General features: G+C 34.1%; 1 protein-coding gene across 15 annotated transcripts in view; it reads left to right on the forward strand.

Moving 5' to 3' along the window:
- The window catches only part of sif (still life), a 116,806-nt gene that overhangs the window by 77,313 nt on the left and 25,181 nt on the right, over window positions 1–14,312 (forward strand). For 5 of the 15 annotated variants that reach the window (XM_070643142.1, XM_070643132.1, XM_070643133.1 and 2 more), the window contains exon 2: window positions 10,257–14,065. The exons of 8 other annotated variants lie outside the window; for them this stretch is intronic. In XM_070643142.1, coding sequence (XP_070499243.1) covers window positions 11,339–14,065 — 2,727 coding nt within the window. In that variant the 5' untranslated portion in view covers window positions 10,257–11,338. The remainder of the gene's footprint in view (window positions 1–10,256; window positions 14,066–14,312) is intronic. 2 more of the 15 variants (XM_070643130.1, XM_070643131.1) reach the window with 1 other exon arrangement.

The following is a 14,312-nucleotide window of genomic DNA, read 5'->3' on the forward strand; positions in this document are numbered from 1 at the left end:
AAAATCCAAGTCAACTTCCATCTCTGCAATAAAATATGGCACAAGACGAAAAAAAATAAGAAAATCAAAAAAAAAAAAATTGAAATTAAGCATAAAGTAAAGTAAAGAAGAAAGGAAATGTTCAATCAGTGAAAAGCAAAGAGCGAGAGAAAAAAAAAAATTACGTGATTTTATCGATTCGTAGAGCACATAAAAAGGCACATACAGGAAAAAAAAATGGAAAAAAGAAAGGCAGGCTCAATTGCCAGTAACTCAAAATTCCAATTGTGTGTACATATGTGTGCCTATAATATAATCACAAAAAAAAATCTAAATATTCTCAGTTAACCCATTTTTTTGTTGTTGTTGTTGCTGTTCGACATAAATTGCTCCACTGCGAATTGCTAAAGTAATTTACGGATTTATGGATTTTAGATCCTCGAATATCATATCCATTTATATATTACGCGATATACACAAAAAAAAGGACACATTCGATGCATATTTATAACGGACAGAGTGAGAGATATAGCATAAAATTCATAACGGATATTGAAGCTCAAACTCAACATTTTTTTTTTTGCCCCATTCTCGATTACTGCAGGAGAGAGTGAGTGAGAGGAACGAGCCATTGCGATAGAGAAAATATATATAAAAAAAAATAAATTAAAAGCGCAAAACTTAATTACATTTTGATTCCCATTCCACTTGGATTTAATGAATTTTTAAATATAAAAAATATTATTTTATGTACATTGAAAATTGCATTAAGCAACGACGAGAATTTCGAGGACGTTATGGATGGAAGAGATGAAAAAAAATGTTGAAATGATTCCAAGTAAAGTTGCAAATGCAAGAAAAATAACAAAATAAAGCTTGAATTCCATTTCCCATAATTGCAAATGATTTAAGTCAATAGCTTTTATCGGCAGTAACCTATATTTATGAAAAGCTTTTTTTTTGAGGTTAGACACAATTGTGGCTTTATTTTGCATTGAAAGAATTGTGAATTGTATTCCCGAACAGCACACTGACCTTAAATGCAAGCATATACACAATGAGAAGCTTACGGTACCAAGTGAGTATACTAGGGCACTGCCACATCGCCATACCAACAATTAAGCATCAAGTCACCTTGACGGCACCATGATATCTGATTCCCCACCTTGTGCTGCTCGGGATTCCTCTCAAAAATTCATAAAAATAGTTTTGTTCATTATAATGATTCATGCTCGCTGTTGAGTGCTGTTGATGGATATTTTAGGGAATATTCTACATCACCATGACAAAATGAATTGAAAAGTATGCTGCCTTATGCTTTACTTCTGTTATTTCGTTGCATAATTCCAGCCATTTCCTTTGAAGTGCTTGTAAAATTTAGAATTTTATTACGCAATTTTAAACCATCACTATGACTAAATCATAATGAATAGCAAGTCCTAGAGATAATCAAAAACATAAAAAACCGCAGAAACTTGGATTTATGGAAATAAAAATTCACAGAAATGGTTAATAATGAAATAGGTCATAGTAAATTCTTGGAATTACAAAATTATGTTTCAATGTAGGAGCTATCTAGTTTCACAATTATAGTAATGGTAAAAATTACTAAATATACACTCTAAGGCTTAGTTCTGTTTAATACAATTAGAGTTTGTGAGCTATGATGCTGACATGGACTCATGTTTGAGGTTATGCAATTTCTAGTACTGAAGTCTCGATATTTAGGTGCATTTTAGTAGCAATATTTAAGAATGTGCCTAATATTCACGATTGCTTGACAAGAACTATATTACTGAGTTTCTTAAGATACCAAACAGCCAATAAATTCCAAACTTGAGCCAACAGACCATGAAACAGTTAAATTTTTGTAAGCTTTTAATTAAGTTCAATTCATAAAGACTAATTTACAGCTTACATAAAACCGAAAGAGCTCAAAGTTGACTTTGTATAGTGTCTATTAGACTTAAATCGACTTTCTTCGGTCGTACAGATCAGTTATGATCCATGGTCTCTCTTAGTTGTCAACTGAAGCTGGCTTCCCTATGCCAATTATTAATACTAAGTGCTATACACTGTCATAAAGAGTCCGGAGTTTACAAAAATACATTTTAACTAGTTAATGTCTAGTTGATGACTAGTACTAACAGTTTTTTGGTCAATTACTAGACAGAAGGTACTAATCACACTCTATTCCACTCGGGCATGAGGCAATCTCATTCTTAGTATTTTACACAGGCTCACATTTAGAGTAAATAGTTTCATTCTTGCTTGCCTTCTTTCAGCTAAAATAGACAAAACAAAGCATTCTACATAAGAAAAAATAAGAAAATTTAATTCAAATCCACAAAATACATAGATTTGAGATTGATAATTACTCAATTTGTTAGAACAGACACAGAACTAGTCTTTTGTTGATTAAAGTCAGTGATCTGTAAGAAAATGGCTTTTGTTTTTTGAGAAATTGGATTTTCCATTCAAGTTGGGAGAATTTCCATGAAATGGAAGTCGTTGCTCTTATTTGGAATCTTCGATACTAGTTGTATTCCAATTTCAAGCTTCAAAAGCTCGAAGTCGACTTAGATTTTGTATGGAAAAGTCGACTCGACTTCATGGAGTCCATAGAGTCTATGGATTCGAAGTTTACAGAGTCCATGGAGCCTATGGAGTCGAATTCCATGAATTCGAGTCGATTTTTCCATACAAAACCCGAGTCAACATCAAATTCTGATTCTTAAAACAGGCAATGCCTGCAAAACATTATCCTCAGACCTTCAGGCACCTTATCATCAATTCCATTACTACATATCTTAAATTAAAAGGAGGCTTGTAACAAAAAACCAACAAAATCCAATTCGCAAATTAAAGTTTCTTCATATTCCTCATCTAAAATATCCTTCATACTCAACTCGTATGGTTTGAATTGTAAATCAATCTCTATACCAAAAGCACACACACTTCAAATAACTCTTATATCACTCAATATATAAAAATAGCAATCTGCTTAATTTTGTTATACTTAGAAAAACATTTTTTTCATCCTCATATATGTACAAATCAGTCTCCATAAAAGTCTGCAGTCCATCAAAAAAAAAAATTCAAATTTTCAATTCCACAAGCTCACCATAAAGGACAGAACCACTCATGGCATTAAAGCCAATTTACAGCAAACCAAATTTCTCACCATATTGTAGTTTTAAGAGTGATATAATGCTGATATTATTTGATATAAAGCTCCCCCTTAATATACATACAAAAAAATAAAATTCTCTTCAGCTTTTGCCTATTCCTATGCTGTCGTCAACGTCATCATTTTCATCTTCCATTCATTTCCCTTTATACTCTCGTCAATCGAAAAAGAAGAAAAAAACGGAAGAAAAAAATATTATTATTTTAATTATATAATTGTGTAAAGAATTTAATCTGCACAGAAATCTCCACGACAATGGTACAATATCTTTTTTTTCTTGCTGTGGATTCACATACATAAGAGAATGGTGGATAGATGATAGAATGAGAAATGGAATAAGATGAAGAAGAAATTATCAAAAGACATACAGAACAGAAAAGCCGAAAAAAAAACTTAATCATTTCTAGAGGAAGAAGAAGTGAATAGAAACAAGGCAGTATTAGCGACAAAAGGGAAGAGACAGTAATGGTGGGGAAGTCAAGATAGGGTTTGACTTTCAGTGGTGTATTTGGGGAATTTTTATATCTTCTTGCTGAGTCCGGCCTGGAGACATGTTCGGTGAAATCCAGTTTGACGCCAAATTCGATGAAATATAGTACAAATATTCAGTGGAATCTAGTATGAGGTCAAATTTGGTGAAATCTAGTCTGAGGCAAAATTCAACGAAATTCAGTCTGTTGTGAAATTCGGTGAAATACGGTCTTAGACCAGACTTCAAAATTCTGACTTCAAGAACCCCTACAGAAACCCCTAAAAGTCAACTGAATATCCTCAAAGAATTTTGGCGTAGAATCTCAGATTGCTTATCCTTAAATGGATCTTTTTGCTATTAATGGAACTGCCCAAATTGACAAAAATACGTAAGAACTAGTCACTAACTGGACATTAGCTTGTCCTTAACTAATTATTATTCATTTGGGAAACCATGACTCTATCAGTCAAAAAGCATCCTCTCGGGAGCCTACTCCACTTTCATATACTAGTTGAGCATGCTCACGAGCGTTTCTGTCAGTTTGCTAAGCTCTTGATAGCCTTCTATGCTATCTTAGCCTGCCAGTATGAGCTGCAAAACTAATAGAATCTCAATAAATTTACAAATTTCATCTCAATGATTGAGTCTTAGCTGTCCATTTTCGTTACGGCATCACCTTGTCTCCATCAGCTCACAGCTCAACTGCCCATTCCGCTATTCCACTACTCCATCAGCATCCCATTTCATCTACATCATAACTTAATGACCCCCAATCATTTCTTTCTTTTTTTGATACTTGCCTATTCTGCTGATGAAATATTTAAAAATAGGAATGAAAAGAAGAAGAAGCAAGCGACCCTTTGCGATCTTACATTCTCATTCTACTTGTCTTGTCTTGCCTTTATTTGTAGTTTACACATAAACATCTACATCTACATACATTGTTATGACAAAATAAAAGAAAAAGAAGAAGCAAAAGAAAAAAAGGAACAAGAAAAACACAAAGCTTTACAATCTTCTTCGCGACGAGAAGAAAAGAAGTGAAATGCTCGAGAATTTATATCGCGAATTTAGTCATTGCCTTGCCATTATTGTCGTTTGTGTTAAATGCCAATAAATAATATTTCTCGCATATAAAATGCCACCAAACCGCAATCTATATTTATATATAATAATTTTCTCCCATTTTCATTTCATTTTCGCAGTGTGTGTGCCATGGCAGGAAAGAAGAAGGGCACAAGCATGAAAATTTATTTAAAAATTTGATGATTTGAGTGCATTTTAAAGTTAAAAATTGAAAAGCTCTGCGTTACGTAAAAATTTGACGTAGACCTCTGCGTTACGTAAAAATTCCTTACGTATACGTAAAATCAGAATTGTAAACACACAAATCATTTTCAATGAAATCTTTCCGCCCAGATCGATCAAAAAAAGCACGATAATTCAAATTTATGACATTTGTAATCAAATCTTTACGCAAAATACATCCTACATCCGTAAAAATGAATGTAAAGCGTGAATTTTATGTGTTTACAAAGTTTTTTTTTCTACCAAATTTAATCTATGAAGATTCCAAGAATAGATTCCCTAATTGTATACATTGTACACAATGAGATAGCTAGAACACGAAGATATATCTCATAGTCAGTCAACCCGTCAAAATGAATCAAAAAATCCATTTGATTTCACGAGAAAAAAAATATAAAAAAAAAATTGAGAATGATGACATGAAAATATATATATTTTTTAAGGCTGCTGCTACTGCCTTCCTTCCTTCCTTCTCGTGTATATGTGCGCCTTAATATAGGCACAGTGAGCAACCTCTTTTATTCATTTATGGCTTTCTAGAAGAAGTAGGATGAATAAAAAAAGAAAAATTTTTTAACCGTCATTCTCGTTGCTATTTGCTTCGCATTCATTTCATCTCCATTCTTGTCTCTCTCTCTCTCTCACTCTCTCTCTCACACACACTTTCTCTCACCCACACACACCTTTTTTGCTGCCTTTGTGCAGAAAAGATATAAGATGATGAAGAAATAAATGAAAAAATAAAATAAGGAATAATTTGAAGCTGTGCTAGAGACAGTCACATAAAAGAGAGAGGATTTCTCCCTGAAATATATCAATTTTTTTTTCTTATCAAGATATAAATTAAAGTCAGTTAAAAGATTTTTCTAAAGATAGAAAAAAAAAGTTTTTTTTCTCTCTCTCGTCATCCTTCTTATTAAACTTGAGCGGAGTGCTTTTTTCACCATCTTTTCTCACACACCCATATTGCGCACCAGAGCAGCACACACAAACACATTCAGCATTAAAATTGTAAAAAATTATATATTTCTTCTCTTATGTTTCGGAGATGAAAATTGCTCCCTGATAAAAAAAAATACCTAACAAATTTTAGCTGTATGCAGTTCTCTCTCTCTCTCTCTCTCGCATCCCTCTCGCCACTTTCCCTGTTGTGAAGCTTTTTTCTTTTTTTGATTATAATTACGTACAATGATGGAAATAGAAAATTATGATGAGGATGAATTTGTTGTTCTGATTTTATCGTTAATACAGGCGCAGACTCACTCATACCATAGTGAATATTTGGAATGGACATATCTTGTTGTTGTTATCAATCCATCCATACTTTTCATACCTAACCATGGCTAGTTGTTCCTTTATATCTTTTATTTTCCATCTTTATTTTCAATTCCAATAACACAAGTTGTTCCTACATCTCCGTCACAATTCGCTGATATGCGAAGAGTTGTGAGCAGCACAAATAAAAAAAAATGGAAAGTTTTTCATCTAATTTTCAATGCGAGAAAAACTTTTTTTTTATATTCTTCAAGCTGAAAAAAAACTAAAAGCAGCATGAATATCAGAGAAAGAATTATTATAAAGTGCTCGTTGTACCAGAAGCATGAAATGTTTTTCAAACAATTTTTTTTTTATACTCTACAATTGTGAGACAAGATGAGAATTGAGTAGTGGAGATGGGGGGAGGCAGAGATTGAGTACAAAAATATTTTTGTGTTTGTAAAAAATAAATTTTTTTTATCAAACAATATGAAATATTTTTTTTTGTGTTCAGTTCCTTTTTCCCGTCACTTTTTTTATCAGCTCGATTTGTAACAAATATTGAAGCTGAAAACAAAAAAAAACAGTTGGAATCAGGGGATGTAGTTGAAAGGGAAGGTTTTGGGTTCAATCCACCTCGAAAGAAAATGTCATAGCTGTGTTCGAATATCCGACCCCAGATAAGCATGATTCTTGGCCTATGCCATATTCAGTAAAATCTGGCCTAAGCCATAATCAAATCATTTCTACGTCATGTGCTTTTCTGGCCAGGGTTCAATTTCATTTAATTCAATGCTGTTGCATATAGAACCGCAATTCTGGAAGGAGGCAGTTCAATATCCAATAAAAAGGATGCAAAATTTCATTTCAGAGATGTACATTCTTTGACTCGACACTGAGGCTTCTCGATACCGAAACCACGGTCTCAAGATTTGTCAAAATACCTTTATAGTCTAAATCGAGATTGGAACTTCGGGAAATACCCTTAAAAACTTGGTTTCAAGAATTCTTCAAAACTGAAACTTCGGGACACATTTTAAAAACTGCATTTAATGAGAATCCTGATCCAGCTCCTCATAACTTTCCTGCAAACGACAAAAAAATCACGATTTTTACGATAGTGCGTTAGTGTCTGACATTACTCGACAATATTCTATGTAATGATTGAGAGAAATCGGATCCTGATGGGAATCGAACCCATATGCTCACTACTCATAAGAGTGATTCAGTTATCAGGAACGCTCGGCTACAGAGATATTACTTTTACACTAGCAGAATCGTCTAATGAATTTTAGATACTACACCAAGTGATGTAGCCATAAATTGACAATTTAAGCTTTTTGGATCCAGTTTTTTGGCTATGGTTCAAGACAGCACTTCTGAAGCAACGTTGGCTCACTCGTTGGCACACTAGACAGGCAAAATTCAGACTTACTTATCATATTAGCAGCAAAACTTAATGAAAATAATTCAAGACAAGAGACAAAAATTGGGGTAGATCCAAAATTCGGATATTATATGAAAAGTTGACTCGACTCCATTTGAAATTTGAGTCGACTTTGAGCTCTGGGTAAATCCTTACTGACAATCGTTTGGATATAACTTGAATTATTGGCTTTTTACTAATTCTGTCCAATAAATTATCACTAAATCCATATTGAGGTTACAAAATTCCCTTGATATTCCACTGCCTCAATTCCCCTCCTTCCTTTACTTCTCCCCCTACCATAACATGAAATAAAATGATTTTCATTATTGTGTCATACCTTAACTAGTACTGTCAATGATGTAGACATTTTTTTTTTCATTACTTCGGGGAATGAAATTGAGTGGAATTTTTTTCAGGAGCGAATGCTTACATAATAGAGAAAATTATTTTATGTGCTAAAAGTATGAGGCATGAAGAAAAACTTCAAGTGTTGCTAAATTACATAAAAAAAAATATTCAAAACTTTTTTTTTTGTACCCAATTTAAACATTTCGTTAAAAGTTTGTTAATAGAAATTTTTACGTGTAAATCCTCAACGAGATTTTTTTTTATCACATCTATTGAAAAGACTTCTTTATTTTTTTGAACAACTTCTCAAGTGAGAAAGTAAATTTGACAAAAAAAAAGAGATTATGCTTTTAATTTTTATTATTATAAGATTAAAAGTTGGGTGTGTACAGAGAGTGAAAAAAAATTAAATTTTCATCTAGTCAACAACTTCTATTTTCTGTCATGCAGAACAGATTAATCATTTTTGTAGTACTTGTCAATTTAGACACTTGACATTTAAAATTTTTTTGGTATGAATAATTTTTAGTTGTGGAAAATATACAGGCAGTGGTACAATGAGAAGCTTTAGGATTGAATATTTTTAGAAACTTTGAAAATTGTTGAAATTTTTTATTAAGTTTGGCAAATATTTACTTACTTCGTTGGTTATACTGGTCCTTTGTGACTCAGAGTTGCAATCTGTGCGTTGCCTGTAAAAAGGCATTGCCTGTGAACAGGCGAAATCTGTGACAGATCTGTTGCAAAATCTGTGTCTTTTACAGGCGCCTGTTTTTGCAATTCTGCTTTGTGATTCATAGATTCCCTAAGATGGAACTTGAAGCAGGCTTTAACGCCAACTTCATTTCTGTCTTTATCAATCCAAAGCAGCACACCGTATCCACTATGGCATCAATATGCAGCCAATATTATATAGGAGCTTAATTAACCGTAAGATGCAAAGTAGCCCTGACGGCATCAAGCCGACGAGTTTTGAACCATTTTTACGGCGAATAATATGATAAGTCTGTATTGTGGCTGCTCGATAATAGTCTTTTTTATATTTAATATTCAGAAATTACGAGAAATGTGCTAGTTTTTGGGGATAGTCCCTGTACAAACATGCATATGATTTTAACAGAGGGAATTAACGAGATTCGGTAAGGATTCGAACCTACGTCATGAACATTTTTAGTTAAGATTGTAATTCCACTGATTTATTGATGTAAATGCTGCAGAGCTACTTGTTTAATTCAAAAATTTTTTATCGAAGCTATAAATGCGTCTTTATCCGGATACTCTACTTGACCTGGTTACCAGAAAATTCAAAAGTTAGCTTCAATCTATCTAATATACTGACTGCACCATGACAGTTTTTTTGGTCCATATTTACAGCAACAAATAAAGTTTATTGCATCATCCTTTTCGGGTACATGAATCCTAATTCCAATATTTACGACTTCTACCCTTTCCATCCCTTAATCTTCATTCGAAAGCATCCAAAAATTCAAAAATTCATTGATCTGACCCAGTCAGATAATTCCTCAACCTCCTCCATCTCCAAAAAAAAAATTCTCTCATAAAAAAAAAGTTCATTCATCTATAAACATCTGGGAAAAAAATATAGAGCATGCTATAAATCCTCCTTGTCTGTTATAATATAACTCCGGATGTGAAAAAAAGAGCAATAAAGTTAAACAATATTTGATGTTAAAGCGTTGATAATACAACATCAATAGCTCCAACATCTCTTTGCTTAAGAACAGAAATATCCTCATTCCATTCATAATGAGTACGTCACATAGGAGCAAGGCATAAATGAATATATGAAAATTTATTTTCAGTATTCAATCTATTCATTCATAACTTTTTTTTTTGTTTTAAAAAATATGAGCATACGATACATTGTGTTGTGGATGAAAAGCACAAAAAAAAGGCATATTCTATGAAAATATGAGCAGGAAATGCATTCATGCAAGCGCTTCATTCAACATAAAATATGGTACAATTCATTTATTTTTATACACAAAAAAAAAGCAGCAGTAGTATCAGCATTGCAGTGTGTGTCAATTGATGAGATACAGTGAAGTAGTTGCCAAAGTGAAAGAATTTTTTTATAACAAGGCACTCAAATCCAATCCTGCCTTTTTGTACTCTATCTTAACTAAATCAAATAATGAAAAAGCTCAACAATGACACAGATGAGATAGAGTTGGAACGGGAAAAAGTGAAATATAAAAAGGCAAAAGAATCCTCATTTTTTTACACACATCCCCTTGTATATTCCCATTTAGATTTTTGAAGTCAGAGGCAGTAAAATTGTAGTATAAAAAAAAATATTCACATATTATATTGTAAAGAAGGAATCAAGAGAATGAGAAAAAAAAGTAGTAACTTACCATAAAAAAATAAAATAAAATAAAGAAGCGACCTGAAAGCTAGGAAACTGTAGTTAAGAGTGACAAAAAGAAAAAATTTATTCTATATTACATTCATACTGACATATAAAGCATAAAGTTACAAAGCGCGAAACAAAAGAACATAGAGGAGGAATAAGAGTATGGAAACATCGTACGAAAGTGGTTCATAGAAACGGTAGAGCATTAATAATTACTTGAGACAAAAGGAGATAACCACTTCAGCAAGACATACTACATATATATACATAAAAAATAAATTCTAAACTTTGGGATTCGTTAAAGACGACGAAGCCAGCATCAGCAGTGCATATAATAAATATCAAAATAACAAAAAAGACGAAAAGTTTCGAATGGAGTAGCAGTGATAAAAGGATAATAGAGAGAGTGCGAGAGAGAGCAGGACACTTTTGACAGTTGTTGTGTGTTGAGAGCAGAAAGGGATATAGGAAGTGGCACTTACATAATAAAAGGGATATATCATAATAATAATAATAAAAACTCTAAAAAGATCATCAGACAAGTTGCTGTTGAGGATATAACACAAAAAAAGGAAAATAAGAAGATAAAATAGGGAATAAAGCATTCTCATTCTGGCTTCGGCATTACAAAATACAACACAAACAGCCTCAACTGCATCATCAAATAATAATAGTGAATCGAACGATAAAAATAATTCTTTAACACTTGATTGTTGTTGCGTTCTTGTACAAATAACTCCTGTGGCAACGGGAAAAGGATCGCAACCTGCAACTGTAGGCGATGGAACGAAGAAACATGGAGATGGGATAAGTGGTAGTAAGGCGAATGGGACGGCACCTATATGTCGATGCTCGAGTGCCGTCGCCAATCATATTTCATCGCGTAATGATAACGTAATTGTCGGTGCTTCTTCCTCAAATATTTCACAAACCGTTGCAAATGCTACAACATCAACACCATCAACAAGCAAATCGGTTATGATGACTGGACAATCAATTGGTGCCAAAAGTCGATCCGGCTCATTAGATCACTTACTCTTCATAACAGAACAATTAGCCCAACATACGCAAAAGCGTCAAGAGAACAGACATACAGGACGTAGAGAAATAACAGCAGATGATCTCTTTAATTATCTTAAAGATATAAATGGAGATTTAAAATTTGTAGATAAGAAAAGATTAGCTCAATTATTATTACAAAATACTGAAGAGATGGTTGCACAACAACATCAAATGAATCAACAACAACAGCAACAACAAAGTGTAACAGGCACAATACGTAAACATGCACCAGTCAGTCGTCAAGAATCTGGTGCAACGAGTGAGAAGCAAATACAATTCGCAAATCATGTCGGTCCAACTCCACCGTCTACAGTTTCAGTTGATGTACCAACGAAAGGTATTTTACATACGAGAGGTAAATCTGGAACGAAATTTGGAAGTGGTAATAAAGTTGAGGTTATCGACACTCAACAACAAAAAGAATTTAACAACGAATGGATTAATCGGTCACAATTTCAACGAGCATCATCGAGATCAGTTGAGGTGTCATCAACATTGCCAAGACAAGAGACAGAACCATCGACATCGTCGTCAAACAAGAAACATCATAAGCATCATCAGAGACACTTTTCGGGACCTGAAGATTTAGAGGCATTAAAGAAAGACATTACACACTGGCTCGAACGATTACCATATAAGAAAGATGCAGCACTGTTGGATTTGATTGAAACAGCTGCTCGATTGAAACATGAACAACATCAATTTTCAAATACAAGTGGTAGTGGTGGTACGAAGACTAAAACATTAATTAAAAATGAATTTGCAGACATTATACGTCCACCTTTGCCACAAAAACAGAGAGCACAGCAACAAGCATCACATTCAACAGGCATGCAACAACAACAACAACCGCCTCCACTTCCAATGAAACAATTTCAACGACAAAAGTCTGCCGATGACCTGCGTGTCCTTAAAAATAATATACTAGAATGGTTAACAAAGCAACAGATTATGAATCAACAAAGGTTACATCAACAACAACAATTACAACAACAAATGGTGCCATTAAAAAGTGCCATTGTAGAGTCGTCTAAAACAAATGAATCAAAATCTCAAGTTGCACCCCCTCCATTACCCCGTAAGACCCATCAGAAGCTTCACAAGCGTCATTCGTTAGGTCCAAGTGAAGATTCGTCCGAATTTCATGATATTCCACCCGATTGGATACAAATACCAATTGAGAAATTAAATAAGATGCGTGAAGTACAGAAAAGTTGTGCAGAGATAAGTCGTAAGGGTAGTGGAAAAGAGAAATCCCTAGAAAGAACACATCATCGATCGATTGAACGTAAATTACGTCATTCGGCTAGTGAGGTTGTTCAATCGAATGTAGATAGAAACCAAAAACATCTTCAACAGCCACAAACACAAATTCAGTATCAATTAATACAGCACACACAACAAATGCCTATGCAAATAACACAGCAACAACAACAACAACAAAATCAGCAACAGCAAAAACAGCAACCGCCGCCGCAATATCAAATAATTCAACGGTATCGTGAACCGACAATTAAGAGTGTAAAGCATCATAGTCATGATCATCATGAGAGACCATCGAAGCGTGATAAGCCGAGACATCATCGACAGACACAACGTTCAGCAACGACAAGTAATATGTTGCCAGGAAAGCAGGCTAATAATAGCATAGCAGCAACATGTAGTAATTCACATCATAATGGTAGTGATATAAAACCAATATACCAATCGACAACATCGCTTGTCCGTTGCGATGATCCTATGTGTCCATTATTGCCTATATGTACGGATCCAAATTGTTATCTGAATGCCAATTCTCATTACGATACGCCACGACGTGCCTCTTTACCACCGCGTTCAAATGAAATGCTACAGACAAGTGATATCTGTACAGATCCAAGATGTTGCGAGACATTACCCGTATGTACAGATCCACGTTGTTGTGGCAGTACAATTGCACGCTCAAAATCAAAAGCCATTGGCGTTAGTGCCCAACATAAATTCAAAAGCAATTCACTGCCACGTTGTGTTGAATCAACACGACGTACAGATCTCTTTTCGCCGGGTTTATCAAAAGACGAATCGTATTCGTCATTACCAAAATCAGCGACACTTTCGTCAGCCACTGCTCAAGCATCTGCACATGATAAGTCTACTACTACTATTAATACTACAACAAATGTTCATAGTCATAGTAAATCAAAACATCATCGCAATGGTAACAATAAGCTAATGAAGTCAGCATCGGCTGCTTCTCTTAATTCACGACGTCGTCGCCATAAAACCGTACATTTTGGTGAAAATTTATTACGTGAAGTGTGCCAAAATCGTCAGCTTATTAAACCGTTAACAGATCAACCGTCCAATAATTCGACATTACAGCCAAATATTCAAATGTTATATAATTTTGTAGAGGGTGTATTGAGTGCCTGGGTAGATGAAGAAGATGATGATAATATCAAATCAGGTCCCGATTCGGAACCTGAACGTGGTGCCATACTTAAACCAATGCATCGATGCAATAGAGCACGCTTACAGACAATTCGGCGTGTTGTTACTGAAGCGGCCGCTCTTAAAGGCACCCTTAAGCTTGGCAACTCACGCTATCGCCATCGACATTGGCGTGGCACGGCAAAAGACTGTAATGAGCGATTTCTTAGGAAGGTAATATCTTATTTCCAATTTAAACAAAAAAATTCTGTGAATGTTGACGCCTACCTTTTTGTCCTCTCTTTCTCATTCTGGTTTTATACGGAATTACTTGATAAAAATTTTTTTGGTGTTTTATTCACGCTTTTGTGTCGTATGATTTAGTGAGACATGTTTTCATAATAATAAACTTTATCTGCACTTAAGTGCCCCGTTTTGATAAAAAATTCATTTTCATAATGGAAATAATAATTCTAAATTA

Source organism: Chironomus tepperi, unplaced genomic scaffold (assembly GCF_022539635.2).
Source record: "Chironomus tepperi strain 1889 unplaced genomic scaffold, CSIRO-AGI_Ctep_v1 contig_309, whole genome shotgun sequence".
Taxonomy (NCBI): Eukaryota; Metazoa; Arthropoda; class Insecta; order Diptera; family Chironomidae; genus Chironomus; species Chironomus tepperi.